General features: G+C 39.8%; 1 protein-coding gene across 2 annotated transcripts in view; it reads left to right on the top strand.

The window, feature by feature from the left end:
* NUP58 (nucleoporin 58) overlaps window positions 1-13525 on the top strand; it is a 42577-nt gene extending 29052 nt beyond the window's left edge. The window contains exons 15-16 of one of the 2 annotated variants that reach the window (XM_027713681.2): window positions 2382-2477; window positions 13265-13525. In XM_027713681.2, coding sequence (XP_027569482.1) covers window positions 2382-2477; window positions 13265-13350 — 182 coding nt within the window. In that variant the 3' untranslated portion in view covers window positions 13351-13525. Of the gene's footprint in view, window positions 1-2381; window positions 2478-7518; window positions 9497-13264 lie in introns of those variants that run through there. The other variant, XM_027713680.2, reaches the window with a different exon arrangement.
* Window positions 13526-21246: the final 7721 nt, after the last annotated feature.

The raw sequence follows: 21246 nt of genomic DNA, 5'->3' as shown, positions 1-21246 counted from the left end.
TTCTGCTTGCTGAAACAGCTTTGCTTTAGCAGTCACTCTGTGCCTCAGTGCTGAGGTGGAAGAAAAAATCCTGCCTCCAGCTGAAAAAGCAACATTTGAAAGTGAGGAAAAATACTTACCAAAATATTAATAATGCTAATGGGGAATATATTCCAGGAGGACACATGACTATGAAAGAGTAGGTGGTATTAAAAAAGTTATAAAAGTAATGTAGACCTTTTCATTTAAATATAATGTGTTCTCAGTAGTAGAATTACAGATAGAATTTAAGTGATTAGTAGAAGCTAATGTGCATATAAATTTCCTATCTATGTAGGTTGGGGGTTCCCACAGACACTAATGTCCTCTGAAGCTTTTATAAGATCTGCAAAGAAAATTGATACATCTGCTGAGTGCAAACATAACCTGTTTTCTTGCTACATACTCTCTTCTCTGCAACCTCAGTCCACGCTCCTACCTTTTGCCTGTGAGCAAAACATACAAATCGGTGTTGTAAAGTATTTAAAATAATGAAACATCACTCAGTATTGGAAAGGTGATGTAATTTAAACATTACATGAGTTTTGCCTTAAATAATCACCTTGAAATTATCTTTAAATCTACCAATGTCCTTTCTCTTCAGATTTTAAGCTTTTTCAGATAGAAGAAAATCTGTATACGCCTAAACAAGAAAAAACAGAATAGTGGGCTAAAAGGAAATCACTTCTGATTTACCAGTTTTTCCCACAGTCTTTTAAATGCCTTAAAAAAATCCCTATAAAATTCTTCCATTTCTACCAAAAACATTATAGAGTAAAGATTGTTCACCAGTCTTACCAATGTAAATAAAAGAACATTTCCAACTGCTTCTAGTTTTGTCAGAAAAAGTTGACTTATATTCTTTTTTTTTTTTCTAGTTATCTGCTTAGGAAGGTATTTGCTTGCATTATTGATTTGCAAAATGTTTGTCTTTTGATGAATCTAAAAGACTATCTGATAGAAGCAAGTAGAAAAATAAATACATACCTCCAAAATAGCCTGTAGGTGTGTTCTTGGAAACAAAATAGCAGAATGATTACTTAAGTTTGTTTGGTTTTTTTAATCTTAGGGGTTTGGGTTTTTTTGAATGGGACAATTTTTAATGTATACTCTGGAAACACCATTTTAATTGGGGAAATTTGCTCTCTTGATTAATTTTCTGTGAATTTTGTCAATGATAAACAGAGGCTTTTGCATTTAAGTATGTATGTTTATGTAGCGTAGATCCTATGCTTCATCAAATAATTGCAGACACCTTGCCTGACTATTGGTTATCAGTTTCAACCTAGATAGGACAGAAGATTGTATCATTTAAATGAACTATCTTACATTCATATGATACTTGCCATTATATACCCTGAAACCTCATTTGATTTTAAAACACTTCAGAACACTAGGGAACACTGCTTCAAGATAGTACGGTCAATCCTTACTAGTCTTAAAATATCAAAATTATTTCTGTAAAGGAATAGTAAAGGCTCAGTTTGCAGTAAATGAAAGGATTTTCCCTGACACTTGAAACTTAAGATGGGAGCATAATTTCCTCAAATACAAATACTGTTCTTTTTTGGAAAAGCTCTTGAGACAGCCAAAATCAGAGAATATAGTTTTCTTACAGTTCCTATTGTCTGGCCTCTGTCTCAAACTGCAAGTATCAATTTACTTTTCCTTTGAAGTGATCTTGTATTAATAACATGATTTGAAATCTTAAAAAAATTATATTGTGCAATTATAAAGGACAATTACAAAACTAAAGGAATGAGTTTTATTACAGTTATATGTTTATGGCTGTCCTTTATATGATTTTTCACGTTAAAAATTTTGTTTCTCTTCTCTTTTTAACCCATTCAGTAGTTTCCTAGATAAAGCTAATCTCCAATAGCCTGGGAGAGGCATGACATGAAAATAAACCAAATGTAAACTGAAAAAAATGCTTACTCTGTTTTAAGCATATTTTTTCTCCCAGAGTTGTAGATGAAGATTATGGCTTTCTGTAATAGAAGTGATACAACTTGTATCTGAATTTTCTTAGTTTTAGCACATTTGGTTACCATTTTCCTGTCAATTTATAGCAATTCAATAGAAATTTCTTAAACTCTGATAATTTACAACACCTGTTCTTATAGCTTTTCCTTTACTCAGTTTTGGATTTTGAAGGTAGTATTTTTCTCTAATACTTTCCACTTTGCACTCTTTTCTTAACACAGTGCTGTGTTGAGAATAAAATACTCTTGAGACAGTAATCTTAGGACTATTTGTTTACCAAATATGTTTGGTTTTAGAATACTCACCCAAAACCTATGTGTCTTTAACTGCTGTGTCTCAATTTTTTTTGTTGTATGTCTTTACTATTATTCTACTAGGATTTGGAAGTAGCTCTGCGTTTGGAAGTAGTGCCACAGGAGCATCATCATTTGGGTTTGGAACTACAAGTAAGCCATCAGGAAGTCTAAGTGCAGGTTGGTTTTTTTTCTTTTAATTTGAAATTCAAGGTTATCTTAAAGGAAAAGTCTTATAATCAAACCGCTGCGTTCAGTCTAAGAAAGCTCCCGAAACAAATGTGCTTAAAGGTGCATGTGTATATCACCAGTGAAGTAACTGTTTACTTACTAAATACACATTTTCAGATCAATTTTTAGGTTTGCTAAAGGTCTCCTAGGTAGATAGTATTGAGTGAGCATTAATGTTTCCCATTTGATGGTGTCCTTCTAATTAGGAGTGGAAGCAGGAGATCAGATGCATCAGATTGGATCAGATGCAGTCTGAGGCACAGAAAAGCAGTGGCTACTTGAATGCATAGGCAGCAGTTACTGAGCTATTGAAATTAGTATATAAATTTGTGACAAATATACCAGTAATTTGACTTATTGTATTTACAAGTAAAGTTAAAATTCTTTTCTAGAAACCCAGAAGGTTTCCTTTAAAGTGTATAACTGCTTACTCTTTCTATTTGAATAGTAAGTTATGCGTATGTTATCTCTGTATATATTCCTAAATGATTACATTAACTACTTTGAAAACATTTCTGTGGCAATTGAACTACACAGCATTCATTTCACTTTTTCGTTTTCATTTTGTCGGGGATGATAAAATATGGATCCTATTGCTCCTTAACTCAAATGTCTGAAATCTTAGTAACTTCTATAGCTTGCATCTCTATTTACCTTTTAAATAGGAGTAATAGGTATGAGTAGGTAAATAGATTACTATAGTCTGTCTTACAATCTTTTTTTCAATGGCAGATGGGAGGAGGATCATGTCTCCTGGGATTGTCTTTTGGTAGCATGTGTTTTTTTTAAAAGCAAAGTATTTGTTTAATGGCTATTAATACAAAAATAGCATTTTGCTAGTATTTATTAGGAAGTGCAATGCTTTTTGTTCTGGATTTTCCTTGGTTAGTGATGAGTTGAATGGCCTGTAAAGTATCATAAGGTGGAAATGGCTCACTAAGCTGGTGTAACGTTCATGAATGTGTAACAACCTAGTAAATTCTTGATAGAACTTTCTCTGATTTTACAGTATACAGTGTGTACGCATCAATCTTCTTATACTTTGTTTTTAATATCAGAAACACCTGAAAGACTTAGACTTCTTATGGTTTTATATTGTAGCTTATTTTTCCTGAAACCTATATTAAATTAACTATTCTATATATTATGTATATAAATAATATTGCAGCAGTTCAGGCTGCTAAAGTACAAAGTTCGTAATTTAGTTGTTAGCTTATTAAAAATATAATTAGAAAACCAGTTGTATGGATCAGTTCTCCATCACTAAGGAAGTATCAAACCGAAGTAAATAGCAAGTCTGTCTTAGCTATGTTGGTGGTGTGCAGAGGCAGTTTTAGGTATCATTTCCTTGTATTCCTCAAACCAGGCTTTGTCATGGAGCCAGTGCCACCAGTCTCTCAGTGCCACCAGTCTCTCGTTTGCAAGTGCAGGAATTGGACCCAATAAAATGTAGATTTTCAGTTATATCAAGAGTTTCAGCTGCAGAAGGTAGTAACCAGAAACAGAAAAAGATGAAATGTAATTTCTGTTATTTTGTGCCAGAAAATTAAGTGGTCATGAAGTCCTGATCTAGATTGGGATTATGGAACCGACACCTCTATAAAAAATTAGGTAGCCCAGAAACACACTAACTTTTTATACCCATAATCCTATGTCATATAGCATCTGGAATGCATATGATCTTCAGTTTAATTTTATCAAGGATGCATAAATGGGTTTGAATGATGCCTGAGGCTCGCCAGGTTATATTTTCTTTTACATGTATTGTTTCTCAGCTAACATTTACAGGATCCTGAAACCATATTCTGGTTTATATTACCGTATAATACTTCTGTCTTGTTTCTGAATCTATTTCTTTAGACAAATGGGGTGAATGTGGGTTATGGGATTTACTGTTGCTGCTGCTTTTGTTTAGATATGAGATCTTAAATATTTTCCCAGGCTAATGTCTAGTAAGTATTCCAACACCCTGTTCTTCTAGGCTGCTTAGATAATGCCCCAACTCTCCTCCACGTTTTCCATGAGTTTGTTCTTATCTTAGAATGAAAATTATAGATCTCCAAATTGCTTCTGTCAAGTGTATGAGTTAGATTTAGTTGCTTTAAAAGATTTGAAGATGTTTCTAGGGGTATTACTGCTCTTCTCAATTTCAGTTTGTGTGTTTGAAGAGAAAAATCTGAGTCCTCTGACAGTACTTGAGTGTCTTCTAATAGTAAATTTGGCTTAATCCAGGAGCAGTCTTTGTGTCCACTGTATCAGCAGATGAAAAGCAGAGCAGCCTTCTCGCAGTTCCTTTAGTGCACACAGTAGCAAGATGGAACAGTGTCTCCAGATTCCCCCTGAAACACATACAGGCACAGTGGAAAGCTGACTCCAAACCAAGTCACATTTAATTCCTACTCTTATTTATTTAGTGGCAACTAGAAAGGCCGATGTGAGTGGGCTGTTGTAAAAGGCATTAGGACTCTCAAAGTGATGGAAAAAGGACAAAAATCACCATTGAATTTATAGATAAAATGTTAAGGGAGGAAGGGGTGTACAAACACAATTTTTGTGAAAACACATGCTAAATATTCTTTGAAGAGCTGAGTTCAGAATTTTTGTTGGGGACTTATTTTTATTGAAGAATAGCAGCCTCGGTAAATGGGATAAGAGATAATCAAGTGGGATCATGGCTGGACATACTCATACTGCTGAAAAATGGACCTGAATATAATCCATGGGTACTATGAGCAGCTTTTAGATACAGAGGCTATAATAAATCAGTCAAAGCTGTCCTGGAAATACTTTTAGATCTAGAGCACCCATTGTGATGTGCAGGATGAAGGCAGAAATAGATTGGTTTTGAGATCTGCTGAACTGTTGTTTATCCCTGTAGCATTAAAATAAATTAAAAATACTGTTATGGGGAGGTGTATACCCATCTTTAGCTTACCTAGGTAAAGGGCTGATGGAAGCAGAGATGCAAAACCTCTTAACACCCTTCAGGGAGATGCAGAGGCTGTGCCTTCAAAGGGCAGGTTGTCATTTACTTTCTGAAAATGGCTGTTTACACATAAGTAATACTAATTTCAACAATGAAATTGCTGACCACATTGTAGCTATAGTTCAAGACTCTGTGATTCTTCCCTCTAAAACTGAGCTATTCCGTGACTGATTCTCTTTCTTGCAATGGGAATAAGACTCAATGTATACCTTGTTCAAGGGTTTTTTCCTGAAGATTTTTCATTTGAGTATTCAGCTTTAGGGTTTGGTTTACTTTTAACAAAGTACCATACCATGGCCTTGCTATGCTGTTATGATGGGACAAAACCATTTAGATGAATTTCCCATCTGCTATTCTACACTTTTATGGCTGCCCTAAATGGCACTTCTAACATAACAGCTATTACTTTCCAAATTGTATCTAAATTAACAAGCATGTTTTCAGTCTTCTATCACATAATCTATGCATCTCTTACTCTAATATTACTCAAATAAAGCTCAGGCTGCCTTCCCTGCATGCTTCAAAATAATCCCTGCATCTAGGAGCAGCAACATGGAGGTAATTTATGAACACTTTACTGTTGCCTGCTGAACTCCTGACACTATAGATCACATATAGCTTTATCATGAATGGCATTAATGATGTTTTCTACAGGAAGCAATGCTTACCTGTTATCTCAGGTACATACTTGAAATAAAAAGGTAACTTACCAAGCACAGTTTTGGTTATTAAAAGACTTTTTTTTCATTCATGAGTCTCCCTGATTAAGAACAGAAGACACAGGCTTGTGATAGCTGCTTCAGGATTCTGAGGAGACAACCAGTTTGGTTTTTTTCTGTACTTTCAAAATATTTAAGCATTGAGTTGAAGATACTGATGTGATCAAAGGATTGCTTAACTACTAGAGAACTAATGAAACAATGTTAAGTAATGCATGTTGAGAATATACCCTTTGTTACTTGTGAATCAGTCCCATTTTTCTTAATATTTTAACTGTTTACAGGTTTCCAGGTACAACTTACATGAAGCTCTTTGTTAAAATCGTAACTTGCTTGTGTCGTACTTGTTATTTTGTGTGATTGGTTGCCTTCTTGGTTTCCTGAGAGAACATAAAGGGAAGTTATGAAGCTCTGCTTCTTATTAACTAATCTTGGCGAAATTTCTAGTATTCTGTAATAGTTGCAATTATTAGCCAAGTTGGTTGTTCACAAGTGATATAAATTTATAAATGAAAGTTAAATGAGTTGGTGTTACTGTTGCTGGAAACTAGAGGCAGATTTTCTTCAACCGATATTGTTTCATAGCTGAACCGAAGGTTCACTTTGTTTACATTGATAGAGGAGGGTGGAGGAGTTAAAATACACAATTTGCTTATATAGTCTTTCAGTTTTTCCAAAGCTTTGTCTCCAGTTTTGCTTTTTAGTTTAAATCATAAAAGATATTTTTAAATATAAAGAATTTGGCAAGGATTTTGACCCTTTTCTGCTTCACATTTAAGGTGTGGTATGTGCCATGCATGTTATAAAGCCAGGAAAAGGTAGCCAAGCTAGTAGGAAGTGCTGGGTGCTGGGTGCTCAGACTCCAGCTTTGTCGTTTATCTGTTGTGAGTGAACTGAGTGGACCATGGTCCACTTGTACCTTCTGCCTTCTCTCCCACCTTAGAAGTGCACTGCATATTTATGCTGAGAACTTGAGGAATCTCAAGAAAATGGTTCTTTTGTTGTACAGATTCAGTGGGACTTTTGGGTGTTACTGTTGTAGGATAATGGTATAATAGACTTGTGATTTAGGATATAATTGCACTCACTGAGATAGACTGTGTTAGTGCTGTAATATCCAAGTTCTCTTGGCAAGCCCGAGTGCACTAGCAATGTGTTCTACAATGTTAGTATAAAGTATTACAAATGCTGGTAATAAAGTGCCTGGTGTTCACAACTTCAAGGAGAACAGACTTGCAGTCCTGATATAACTTATGTTTTAAAATATTTTTCCTTCCTTCATAAGGCTTTGGGAGCTCGACTACATCTGGGTTTAACTTCAGCAATCCCGGCATCACAGCATCAGCTGGCCTGACGTTCGGGGTGTCTAATCCTGCATCTGCAGGCTTTGGGACAGGAGGGCAACTTCTTCAGCTGAAGAAACCTCCAGCTGGAAACAAGCGAGGGAAAAGATAGGCACCCCTTTTAGGGAGGGGGAAGTGAATCAACTTTGTTCGTCTGAAAAGTCTATTTTTCTAGATTGATGCATTAATTAAATTGCATCCCAGGAGATTTATAAAAATTTTGCTACTTTTCCCTTGTCTGAAATACAAAATAAAATCATATTGAACAGCTATTTTCTTGTGAATAGAAACTCGTTTATGTATTTTTATTTTGGGCCCTAGTTTTAGAAATGTTCTATACTGCATTATTATAAAAGAATCTTGTAAAATCATCTATTTAACCTAATGTTAGTAGCAGAATATTTTTTGTTAATAAGCTTTATACCATATGAATATATGCATATTTGTTTGGGGGTTTTTTTTGTACAGATAAAATCTATTCTAGTACAAATACTAGAGTTCATATCTTCTGTTCTTGGATATGGCCTTTAAATCTACTTCAGGGTGTCTTTGTGTATATGGATGTAAATATATACAGTACAGTGCACACATCTGTGTGTATGTATGTGTATATATATATGTATAAAACACAGATGTGCATACCTTTCCCCATAGACAGATCTCCTTTTCTTTGTGTGTTCTGTTTCTCCATGTTGCTCTGTGGTCCCACAGAGTTTCAAATAGTGGGTCCTAGGCTATGTCATCATTGCTTCTTGTGTTTTGTTGTTTAAAACCAGCTGAAAATGTTTACTATTTCATGAAGTTCGGTAGATAGTAGTTAGTAGCTCTTTTGTTTTTGGGTTTTTTAAATCTTTTTTCTTGGCCCATTTAGCAGCCAACTCTAAAGAAGTATCTGAGATTTTGACACAGACATTTCATAGGTAGTGTTCCCAAACTGTTTGAATTTTAGGGATTTTTTTCTCCTGAGCTGAAGAGGGAGGGTATTGCAGGATTTCACCTGGAAAGCTGAGGATGCCACAAGGTCTGCGTGCAAGCAGGGCTGGATGAGCTTTTCCCTGCAATTGAGGGAGATGGGATATGCTGTGCTAATTAGCTGAATTAGCCGTTCCAAAACCAAGTTGATTCACTAGCTTCTTAGCACTGCTGGCATTGACTTAAAAGCAGTTGGATATCTGCTTTTAATACAAGGTATAGTCCAATAAGTTGCTGCTAACGAATGGAGGGGGAAAATTATGTAATTTAAAGGTTAAAGCTATGGCAACAGTAGTTTGAGTCTTATATATTACAGCATCATAGCTTGTTGTGCTGCATCTCCAATTCGGTGTGCACTAGGAATATCTGGGAAAAATATCTTAAGGAGGAAATAGATCAATTGAGTCTTTGCAAATAATGATACTGGATTGAAGTGTGAGCATGAAACTTTGGAGTCAAGTTGCTTTTTATGCAGAGTTGTCATTTGCTTTTTATTGTTGAAGTGTTATTACCATTTTGTATGTTTTGGAAGTGTCTGCATTCAGCAGTGATTGCTCTTCAACAAATGTTCAGTTTGTCACTTGATCTGATAAAATTAAGGGAAACTGAGCACAGAATTCTTCACTTTTGTACTTGTATGTTATTGCATCTTTGTGAGCAGTCTCTTAGGAAGGGATATAATGTGGTTTTTCTAATGTCACGGAAAAATAAAGCTCACGGTTTATTTTGATTTTGACCTGTTTTTAAACTTTTATTGGGCTGCAGTCAAAACTGTAATGTTTGTATTCCTTTGTTACTGCTTTTTTAAATAATTAATATGTTAAACCACTGGACTCTCTTATAATGTATTAATTTGTGAAACTAATTCTAAATGTGTACTGTTTGTCCATATGTGCATCTTACCATTGTGTAAACAATAAAACAATAATGCTGTGATCCTTGTAATACATATTTGCCTATCTGAAAGATCATTTCCTGCTGTTTTCCTGCATTATAAGAGAAACAAAAACCCCATTGATGATATGTAGAAATCGTTTTTCCTAGAATTTATATAGTGCAAAATTGTTCTTGCTGAATTTAGGGACTTGATCTCTGGATTGAAAGTGTGGAATGAAGGGAGGTACTGTATTGTGGGTTTGTCTAGAATCTCTTCATAGTGTGCTCTGTAAACCTGGATCGTGGTGTAATGTAACACAGTGCTGGGAATGGCTTTGTAAATTGGGAAGCAGTCTGAGCCTCCCGGGTACTTGTGCTCTGTTTCTTTTCACATTAAAGCAACAGTTATACCCTTAATTTAGTCTAAGTGAAAATGGGATTATAAAATGGAATAATCACATGCTGGACTACAAACTGAAGTCAAAATGGGATTCGAAATAATTATATTCCCAGAATATTTACTTGGGTGGTTGAATGTAGTCATGATGTTCAGGGATCAACATTGTAAACACTGTTTCAAATTATTTTTTTTCTCCCAGTTTAAAGATATGTAATATGATTAGAATGCAAAATACAAATACATTCAAGGTGTGGCTTGGTTTTCTACAAAGCAAGTTAAGAAGATGACCTATACTTAAATACCATGAAATTAAATCAAGTCTGGATTACCTGTTCTATAAAGAAAGAAAAGTATGTACTGGAGTAAGATGGGGTTCTGTGTTAGTTTGTGCCTTGGTGTACAGCTGTGGTGTAAACCTATGTATGTGACCTCTTTCTTTACTAGAATTAACTTGTTTTTTCTTCAGTGTTCTTTCTGTGATGAAGATAGCAGGAGGAGGGAGAGAGTTATGCCTTAGATTGCTTGTTTCAGGAACCTCTTTCTGGTCCAGAACTTTCTTTGCCCTCACATTTGTCTCTGTTTCTGGCAAATCAGTTAGCTAGATACTACACTTACTTACTGCTTTCCTGTAGATTGTGAGGAAGGAGGTTGAGATAAGGTGGAGTGAGACAGAGTTTATGCATCTTCCTCACCACAAAAAATCCAGATGCAGCTGTACTCCTTCCATCTGCATATTTGTAACATAACTGTGTTTTCAACCTTGATTGCTTTTATAACACAATTTTTTGAATTAAAATAATGTTCAGGAATGCAGGTTTAGTGGCCTGGTTTCCCTTTTTGACATCAGTGGTAATTCTTTGGTCTTTTCCAGTCTGCTACTCATGCTAACAGAAGAAATAATCCAGAGTCAATCATGTCAGCTCTCTTACGTGTTATTCCAGGTGATACCTGGAATGTCTCAGCAGGAGATATGAAAGAGGCACCTTGCAGGTACTTAATGAGAAATTAAGAGTTACAATATAAAAAAATCTATCTGTACCATAGAGCATAAATGCTTTATGCTCTGTAAAAAGTTTGTTTCCCTAAAACCCCTATCCAAATTTCTAAGAACAAAGAACTGGCTACCCCCAGAAATTTCCAGCAATAAATTACGTAGGTTTTGGACTAATTGCTGGGAAACAGCTGTCAGGCTTTTTCGCTCTTCCCTCTCATTAAGTACCTTTCAGTGCTGTGGCTGCTGCCTCCAGACACCAGTGGATGGTTGAATTATCCCTGTAGTAGACTGGTACAGCTTCTCATGGAAATGGGCAGGTGGGTTTAGGGAGGGGAGGTGATGCCTGCAGCAGCTCTGGAAGGCAGCGGTTACCTGCTGCGACAGTACCCGCGGAGCTCCAGCCCAGCTGTGACGTGCCATCTCCACCCAACCAGACTGGTAGGTTGCTTAAAAAGAGGATGGAGCTGGTGAGGGAGGAGAAGTGTGGGAAGAGGTGAGGGGATGTAGTGCGCAAGGCTCCCTATTGTGAATGGGACAACTCATTTTAATTCAGTTGGGGATAATTTCTTCTGATCTCAAATATTTATATCTTGATATTTTTCTAGTCCCAAAACAACTGCATTTGTAATATGATTTTCTTGTATTGATTGAATGTTTTGTTTAGTAGGTAGAAATAGCAGTTTTGTTTTCTGCATTGGCGATTCTTTTTTTTTATTTTTTTAACTTTTTTGGGGAAAAAATTATAAATTAACTCCATAACCAAATGAATTAAAATATAAAATCAAGGGGGTCCTGTCAGGATTCCAGTAGCTCTGATGGAGAATGCTGCTTTCACCAGGTGGCAGGAGGCTGCCAGTTACATACCACCACAAAGCCCTGTCATGCAGCGTGTGTAGGGAAATGGTCAGTGTCCTGCTGTGCCATCCCCAAGTCTGCAGGGCCAGATGGGATCCACCCAAGGGTACTAAAGGAGCTGGTGGAAGAGTTGGCCAAGGCACTTTCAATCACTTACCAGCAGCCCTGGCTAACCAGGGAGGTCCTGGTTGACTGGAGATCAGCCAATGTGTTGCCTCTCTACCAGAAGACGCAGAAGGAGGATCCAAGGAACTACAGGCCTGTCACCCTGAGATCCGTGGCGGGGAAGGTCATGGAGCAGATCATGTCGAGTGCCGCCACTGGCAGGACAAGGGCAAGCCAGCATGGGTTTGTGAAAGGCAGGTCCTGTTTGACCAACCTGATCTCCTTCTGTGACAGGGTGACTTGCTTAGCAGAAAGGCTGTGGATGTTGTCTGCCTGGACTTCAGGAAAGCCTTCGACACCATCTCCCACAGCACTTTCCTGGAGAAACTGGTTGATCATGGCTTGGATGGGTGCACTTGTATCACCAATAGTTTGGCCAGCAGGACTGGACAGTGATTGACCCCTTGTACCCAGCACTGGTGAGGCTGCACCTCAAGTCCTATGTTCAGTTTTGGGCTCCTCACAACAAGGACATTGAGGTGCTGGAGTGTGTTCAGAGAAGGGCAGTGAAGCTGGTGAAGGGTCTGAAGCACAGATCTTACGAGGAGCAGCTAAGGGAGCTGGGGTTGTTTAACCTGGAGAAAAGAAGGCTCAGGGGAAACTTCTCACTCTCTACAACTGCCTGAAAGGAAGTGGCAGTGAGGTGGGGGTCGGCCTCTTCTCCCACGTAATAAGTGACAGGATAAGAGGAAATGGCCTCGAGTTGTGCCATGGGAGGTTTAGATTGGGTGTTAGGAAAAATTTGTTCACTGAAAGGCTTGTTGTCAAGCACTGGGACAGGCTACCCAGGGAAGTGGTTGAGTTGCCATCCCTGGGAGTGTTCAAAAAACACATTGACATGGTACTTAGGGACATAGTTTAGTGGTGAACATGTGACCTTTTGTTTTCAGGTCATAAACATTTTCTGAAACGCCTTTAAGGTGGTAGACTTTTGTTAAACTTCAATATTTGAACAGTCCTTCTCACCCATTTGACTCCTGTTGCTAGGAGGTTTATTACTTAATGCTTTTTTTACTCAGCCTCGGGAATTTAATCTTTATAGCCCACGGCTGCAGTTACATGCCACAGTGAGGAGGTGAGTAGACTACGTGTTTCTTTAGCTTTGATACCTTTTCCAAAGAATGGTTTGTTTTCTGTTTTCTCACCTTTTAGAAGTAAGGCAATTCTAGCTTATTATGAACAGGCTATGATTAAGTTTAGAAGCATCTACAAACTAGAAGAGCTTCTGGGTTTATTTTACTTTTGAGTATAGATCAGTCCCCACCAGGATATCAAGTCATTTCTGTTTGAACAGTTTATGGAAAACTTGGAATATGTATTCCTATCCTAAACAGGTCGATAGCTGAAAGAGCAAAAGATACTTTATTGTTTGTTCAATCATGTTTCACAGACTGATGGATTTCTCTCTTTCTTTTCTCTAATGCAGGTGTCACCCTAAGGCATGTGCTTGGGCAGAAGAAGGACAGCAGCTTTTTAGAACGTGATATAATTGCTTCCAAAATCCAGTTCTGATTAGAGGCCGGTATATACCTCCTGGTCAAAAAATCCCTTGTTGGCTCTCTGCATTTAATATGGCACTTTGTGTTAACAGGATATACTTCTGAGGCGAAGTATATCCTTCCAAGCAAGCTAGGAGGATGAGGTTTTGATCAGACACTGTGCTGTAGTAAAATGGGAAAGAAACACAGACTTGATGAATATTCAAAATCAAGCTATTTATTATACAAAACTTGAAATTCTGAAAAATACCACATACTCTTATTAAGAGAAGATGTGGGTAAGTTCTCATGGGGAAAAAAGATGATGACAGGCAGCTGAAGTAGACTTTCAGCTGAGTGAAACCTTGGGGAAAAAAGTATGCACAAACTATGTACAGTTGGGTAGTCTATTAACTCCATGGTTGAGTACTTAAGTAGAAGATACCCTAAACTGAAAAAACATCCAAACCCCTCTCATCCTGTTAAGAGTGTTAGCATTCCTTGGCTGTTTGGGCTACCCTTATTTCTTTATCAACATCCACACAAAGGAATTTAACCTTTGAGCATAAACACTTTCCCTGTTGTTCTATTTGGGGACAAAGTAAGATACATGTGATAAAGGTGTCCATTCGGGAAAAAAAAAAGTCTATCTTTAAAAAAAAGGCTTGGAATGGGGCACAAACGCTAAGTGGATGAAATGGCAGTGAGCAGTTAGTCCTTCATAGTGTAGGGACATCTCTCCATCTCTGCTGAAGACACTCATTTTGTGACAATGTGTGGAGGAGTGATGATGAGCATACCTGTATCTTACCAGTGTGCTGCCTTTGTTGTCCAGTGCAGCTGTGCTTGGCACAGCTCTCCAGCGTTTTGCCTCCTTTATCCTTAAGAGCAATGCCGAAGGCAGCTGTGGGGCTTCTGATTTAGCACCAGGTCAAAGTGAACCGACTGAAGCGATAGCAAAAGGAAAGTGCTAGCCTTGATGCCATGGAAATGAAACTTAGCAATGCACATTGTATCAAACAGGAATTGTCTTTTTTTCTTTTACCTTTTATTTTGGTTGCTGACTAAGGGAACTGGTGGCTGGCTGAAGGAACTCACTGCACCTAACATTGCCTTTGCTTACCCCCACAGTAGCAGTGTAATGCTTAAAGTACAAGAATAGCTTTAAAGAAGCTATGTTCACATACCTCCAGCTGCCAAACCAGCAGCAAGCTTTGTTCCCAGGGAGGGCAGGACCTTTGGCTGCCAACTAAGCTTGTGCAGTACAGACTACAGGGCAAAGCTCCTACTTGATCCTGCAATAGCAAAGTGAAGTTGATGCTGAGCGCTGCTCTGAGAACAAAGAGCAAAGGCTGTTAACATTGTTTTTGTTGGCTTCAGGTATGATGATGCTCTGTCAGTGCCAACAGCAACCTCCTGCTTGCATCAGGGATGTGCAGAAGTGGCTGAAACTGCAGAAAGACTGGTAGCTCATCCAGATTTAATTTCTGTAGTGAAGATACAGGTCTAATACAAATGCCTATTAGCTTAAAATTATACTTCATTAATAACAGTATTTAGCTAGAAATACTCTTCTGAGTAATTTGTGATTTTACACTTCAGAATTGTCACCTTCGTCATCCCCTCTCCCTGTGACTTATTTCTAGTGCTGCAGTAGCTAGTGCAGTCATTACATGTTGCTCTGTCATGGCAGTATCCATGCTGGGGTGGCATCAGGGCTTAACAGGCTTCGGAGCTGTTGGGAAATATGGGGGCTAAAGTGATATAGGGGTAAGATCCTGATCTCAGGCAGACGGATGGTGATACCATTCCAGCAGTGACAGAAACAGTAACATTAAAATGGAACATCCCTGCAGAGTACGGGATGTATCATTTCAAGTTAGAGCCTTGGGAAATGGAGGGGGACAGAAATTCCAAAGCCTCCTTGCCAGGCTAGATCATCTTTAAGGTAAGTCATATTTGAGCTATCGTGTTAACGTCAAGTAAAACAGGAATGACACAATACAGTCTTTTTTGCTTCTTTTGTAAACAGTATAAAAAAATGTCCTGATCTAGAAAATATTCTCATAAATATTGTTAGTTTTCCACAAGTTGCTACTTCTTGCTCATTTGCAGAAATAATCCCTCTATAAAACCCAAAACTGCAAATTTAGCTGTACCAAGTCCTGTTGAACTGTACCCAAAGAAAAAGTGTTTTTTTACTTGCTAGAGCTCACTGAACTTACTGTACAGGCAATAACCTGGGCTACAGCTGTGTGGTGATGCTGCTTTCACTGCATGGTGACTAAATCCTTGTCTTGCACTGTGGCATGAGGAGGTGAGCACCAGTAAATTTGTTTTGAAATTATCCTTAGTTTTCTCTGCCTGCATTTGATAAAATGCTTATGCTTTATGCCCTGTGTGACATAAACTGGAGTGTGAATGTGGAAAATTCCTGTGCTTTCCTGGCTTTTTCTTTTTTTAGTTGAAATAACTTTATAAAAATGGTGCCTTGTCAAATTGGCCAGTGTCACTCTGAGGGCAGGCAGTGGGAAGATGGATTTAATCCACAGGTAATTCTTCCTTTGTTTTTGTCTGTGGAGCTGAAAAAAAAAGGCTAAAATTCTTTTGGTTTTTGCCAGTGTCTGGAGTGGTTGGTTAGTGCAATTTGAAGATGTGCACATCATCTTTGTGTCCAGGGTTTTACATACTGGACAGCAACCTGTTGAGTCTGCAGTAAGTGGAAACTCCCAAAATCAGTGTACTAAGACTTCAGGGAGCCTGACAATTGTACTGATCAGGGCTGAGTAATTGGACAATGCTAACAAACTCCCTAAAGGCTGTGTGTTGGAACTGGGGGGATGTTTTCTGAGAAACAGTCTCCTCCTACACTGGTAAATTTGGACGGAGATGTCCCCCAGCACTCACAGATACTGTTACCCTGCTCACCTCCCTTCAGCCTGCATCCCCTAACCCCATTATCAAGACAGTGTGCATTTTGGAGCCAGACATGCGATAGGGGAGGTGTCTGCGCCGGCTGTGATAAGGTGGTGCCAGCGCTGATTTCTGCTGTCACTGCTGCGTGTTCTGAGACAGTGAGCACTGACAGCAGGAGCCGAGCTTTGCCCACTGACATGCTCAGTGCCAGTATAGCCACTGCAGATCCATAGCCCAGCCCCTGAGGAGTGTGCTAACTTCATATCATTTCATTCAAAGCTATTTTTATAGTCCTTTGCCTCTTTCTGTGTGTTGGTTTTTTTTCCTTGGGTCATCTTGATCTAATTATTTTCCAGGAAATGAGAGCCAATAAAAGAAAGCCTTTTGCTATGAATACATGTGTATTTTAAAATGTAGATATTAAATATGGTCCCTAAGCAGAAATAAAAACCAGTCTGGCTTATGCAACTAATACCACAATCGGAGTGGCAGTTTCAAGCTTTAAATGTATTGATGGTGTTTAAATTATGCTTACCACAGGTACACCTACACTAGTGTAAAAGGTAGTTAATAACCAAGGTGTAAAGAAAAGGAACCCTACTAAGTTAAGCCCATATATTCTGGTAACTATTCTCATCTGGGAAACTACGTCAGTAAAACCTGTCAGTATGGATTGCAGTCTTGAATTCAACAGTTCTCTGGTACAAAACCCATAGTGATGGAGTTTCAATAACACTACCCTTCCCACTAACTTCACATGGGGGCAGCAAGGCATTGCTTTATCAGCAGGAAATACAGTTTTGCCTCAGAAGCGACTTTGCCAGGATAAATGTGAAAGACGCAGGGATTGCTGACCCTTGGCTCAAAGGTGATTTGTTTATAAGTTAAAAAAACACACAAACAACTACATGGGGTCACAGACTAGAATGGCTTCCTTTATTTTATGTTACCAGGAAGAGGAATCTCTGCTGTCGAAGAGGTGTACAAACTGCAATAAAATGCAGCTCTTGTGGTAAGCGTGGCCAAATCATCTAAACAATAGTACCATGATAATGAATTCTAGATTTTCTCTGGAATAAGGGAGGGAGAAGACTTCAGGTTACAAGTTTTAATTTACAATCCTGATTTGCAATGTCGTGGACACAACTTTAGGGCCAAAGAATTCTCAAATCCAGATTTTCAAGGTTTCTCATAAGGCTGCAAAAGTGTTTGATGGTAATGATGTAATGACAGGTACACAAGCTAAATATAATGAGAAAGGTACAAAAGTTCCTGTTTGGCATCCAGGGCTGGGCAATGAAAAGCAGGTAATCTCACTTATACCCAAGTGACAAGGCTATCAAGAATGAAACAGAAAATCCCAAAAGGAAGAAAGCATCCATCCACCATCTAAAGTTTATCTCCAATGGGTCAAAAAGAAAAGAGAATAAGAGTTGCTGCTGGTTTTGTGTCTCTCTGACCATCAAGGGAACGTGGCAAGCTGCAACAGCATGGGTTGGAAATATGATAGGGAAAGCAAAACATCCCTAACAGTGAGAGCCACACACACCTACAGAAGCTCGCAGCAGACTGGAGAGTTGCATTGCAGGGCTTTCCTCTTCCTAGCTCTGAGGAGGTTCCAACCAAAACAGAGAGAGATACAGAATAAGGTGAGAGGTCTGGATTCCTGCATTATCTTGGAGGATGTACACCCAAGGGGGAGAGAGAGGGACTGTTGTTTCTTACTTATTGTTACAAATTCCTCTTATTTGTCCTTTATTTTCTTTCCTTCCTGTCTGATGCATGCTGCCACAGCCAGCCCCAGCAAATGCTTGCGGTGCCTTGCTGTGAACAGTTCAGCAGCTCAGACTCAAAGTGGGGTATCCTTGTTTTTCCCCTTCTTGAACTGCGAGCTGTTCAGGATGAAAGATGTGCTTTTTTATTATCTCTCTTTTCACGCCTTTTCTGGTATTGTCTTTTTTTGTATTAGGAGTAGTTTGTATTTGGAAAGAGCATTAGTAAATGAGGCCTACCAACCTTAGGAAAGCAAGGCACCGTGCTCTGAAGGCACAAAAAATTCCCATCTGTATAGGGACTGTAGTAGAAAAACAGCAAAAATGCCTCTGTTATAATAAGGAGAATGTCTGTCAATGCAGTGACTGAATGAATTTACAAGGTAAGAACATACTGGTCTTACGCAGTCACTTGAGCATATGGTGGCAATTATCCCACAGCAGCTCTACCTGCAAGGATCAGCGGCACAGGGAGCTGTGCCATAGCTCTGTGCCCAGGCATATAGATGTGCAGGTACTGCTCTCACACAGCCAGTGCAACAGCTGAACACTGGGTCCTTTAGAACCTGTAAAGTGCTGTAGATGGGCTTATCCCCTACACTGCTGCACTGACAGTTTACAGCTCAGAATGTTAAAAATTATACGCAAAATGCACTTTAGCAGTTTCAGACAACTAACAAAAGTTCTTTTACCTCTTATTTTCCCTGCTCTAAGGGAGATGATTTTTCAGGAATAGCAGAATAGCGAGTTCTTCAAATTACTGAAGTAAAATGTGGTTATTTGCTTTCCTGAGCTAATGCTTTTGGCTGGAGAGTACAAAGAACATGTCTGCTCACCCAAAGGCCTCAGAAAACTACACCTGGTAGTAGGACTAAAAATTCAGAGGTTTGTAGAAAAAAAAAATTAAAAGAAAGTTGAAGCAGATAGAGATGTGACCATTATTGAATATCTCTAGGCTTTCGAAATCTCTCCCCACTCTAACATCTACATGATGTTTCAGTTATATCTAAAAGCTGCACAACACTCAGTTTGATGGGATAAGTGGGTTTTGTGTCCTACAGGATCTGGGACCTTAGTGGTGAGTTTATTTTATATTGAAATAGATTAAGCTAACTTATGCTAGACACCAGAAAGTGAGTGAAAAAGTCACAGAGTGGAAAAGACTGTTGCCATACTTACATATTTTCACATAGTTTGGTTCTGGATTTTTTTGTGTGCTTTTAAATTTAAATCATACCTGATCAGCTTGTAAAGACAGTGAGGAAAAAACCCCTCCACTAGTTAGTCTATTGCTAAATAGGATCTAAAGCATTTTGCAAAATGCCAAATGTTTTAAGTTTTACAAAGGCATAATGAGGTATGCTATTATCTCTGCTGCTACCCATACAAGTTGAAACAAATCCCAAGCTTGAATATATAAAGTACCTGTTACAGATAATCTCTGCAGGAGATCTGGTGCTGGTACTTTGTTGTGATCGAGGCTCCTAACTTAGAGTATAGATAGGTTAGATTAGATAATTTGCTTTTTACCTATCTTCTCATAGTCTGTTATTGCTATTGAAAGAGATCCACCATACTGAGTATCAGTGAACCAACAGCTCGAAGGACAGGGCTGGGAAAGTATTTTGCTTGCCACGTATAAAAGAACTGAGAAGCTGCTTTTCTTATTATGAAAATGTGACTCCAACTCAGATTTAAAGAAAATGATCTCGTAGGAAGATCTCTGTGAATGTAAGCATTTAACAGCTGCTGTGCTGTCACTTGTGGCTGCCAGACAACCAAAGACAGGTCACTGGCGGGAGCTCATGGTTCTAATTCCTTCCCCAGACAACCCCCTTTCCTTGCTGTGACTCATCGCTGACCCACAGCGCGGGGTGTCTTGGGCAATGGGTGTTGTGGGTGGTGCGGGGGGAGTGTACAAAATCCACAGCTGTCTGTGGTGGGCTTCTCATGCCAGAGCTGACAGGTTTTGAGATGGAGCATCTCAAACTCCATCATTCAAATCGCTGCAAGTTTCATCTTGTTCACCCAGCTGGGTCGATTTGATGGCACAGAACCTGCAATCTCACTTTTCATCTTGATAACTACAGACTTTTCCAAAGGTTAGCTGCTCTGGGGTACTAATCATCTCTGAGGTAAGTAAGGTGTGAGGTGTGTGGGAACCACCTCTGCTCAGCCACTGGCTGAGCTGCAGAAGGGCTGTGGCTGGGAAAGTACTCACTGCGAGCAACAGCGAAACTCAAGGGGTAAAATGCAACTGCCTGGGCCCTAATTTGAGCAGAATCTGCTCCACCGGACCAGCAGCTCCATGAAAGCCTGCAGCGCCAGAGTGTGACTGAAAAGAGAACAAAACAGGTGGATGAAGAGGGCAGGGGAAGGACCGATATGTTGTCAGGGAAAGACAATAATTTCACTGAAGAAGAAAAGCTTGAAAGAATGAGAGAAATAAACAATACTTTGCAGTCACATTCCTTGCAGTGACAGTCCTTACCAGCAGGATTTAAAACCAGTGCCCCTTATCAGAGCTGCCCTGTTTGTGCCTTTTTATTAAAAGAAGTATTATTTTACTTGACGTAATGCGGTTTAAGAGAAATCTGCGATCGGTGCCACAAGAGCTGTCTCAGAGGGAAGGAGAAACACAAACTTTGTTGACACCTCGGGCGTGTTTAAAGGTGCATCTTTGGTTTGCCGCTGACTTTTAAGAAGTCGTGAGGCAAAAATATGGGCGGCCGCTCTTTTGGGGGCGGAGGGATGCTTCGGTCATAGCGCCCGGAAGGGTGGTGGGGAGAACGCCTGTCTGGGACAGCCACAGTGGGTCTTGGGGGAGGGGCAGCGCGACCCCCGGGCTGGCCTCTGGTGCCGCACCCGTCCCCTTCTCCTCGTCCCCTTCGCCCTCTTCCCTTTCTCCCTCACCTCCTTCTCCTCCTCTCCGCCGCGGGAGCGGTACCGCCCCGTCGGGCAGGGGCGGGGCGGGCGCATGCGCGCTGGGCAGCCCCCGCCGCCTATAAGAGCGGGAGCGGCGCCCCCCGCGCTCAGCAGCGCAGCGGGCGCGGTGCCGGACGGGGCGTACAAGGGAGGTGTTGGCGGCTCCTCAGCGCCTGCCCCAGTCCGTCGGTGGGAGGATCGCGGGCACCCGCCGGCCTGCGCCCATGGGCGCGGAGAAGGGCGCGGGCCGGGCCGGCACGGCGCGGCGGCGGCGAGCGAGAGCCGAGTAGCGGCGCCCCCCGCCCCGCCGGTGCCGC

The sequence above is a fragment of the Pipra filicauda genome, unplaced genomic scaffold (genome assembly GCF_003945595.2).
Source record: "Pipra filicauda isolate LSUMZ 115617 unplaced genomic scaffold, ASM394559v2 scaffold142_size1944046_pilon, whole genome shotgun sequence".
Taxonomy (NCBI): Eukaryota; Metazoa; Chordata; class Aves; order Passeriformes; family Pipridae; genus Pipra; species Pipra filicauda.
The sequence above is the reverse complement of the archived record's forward strand: the minus strand, read 5'-3'. Positions and strand labels throughout refer to the sequence as shown.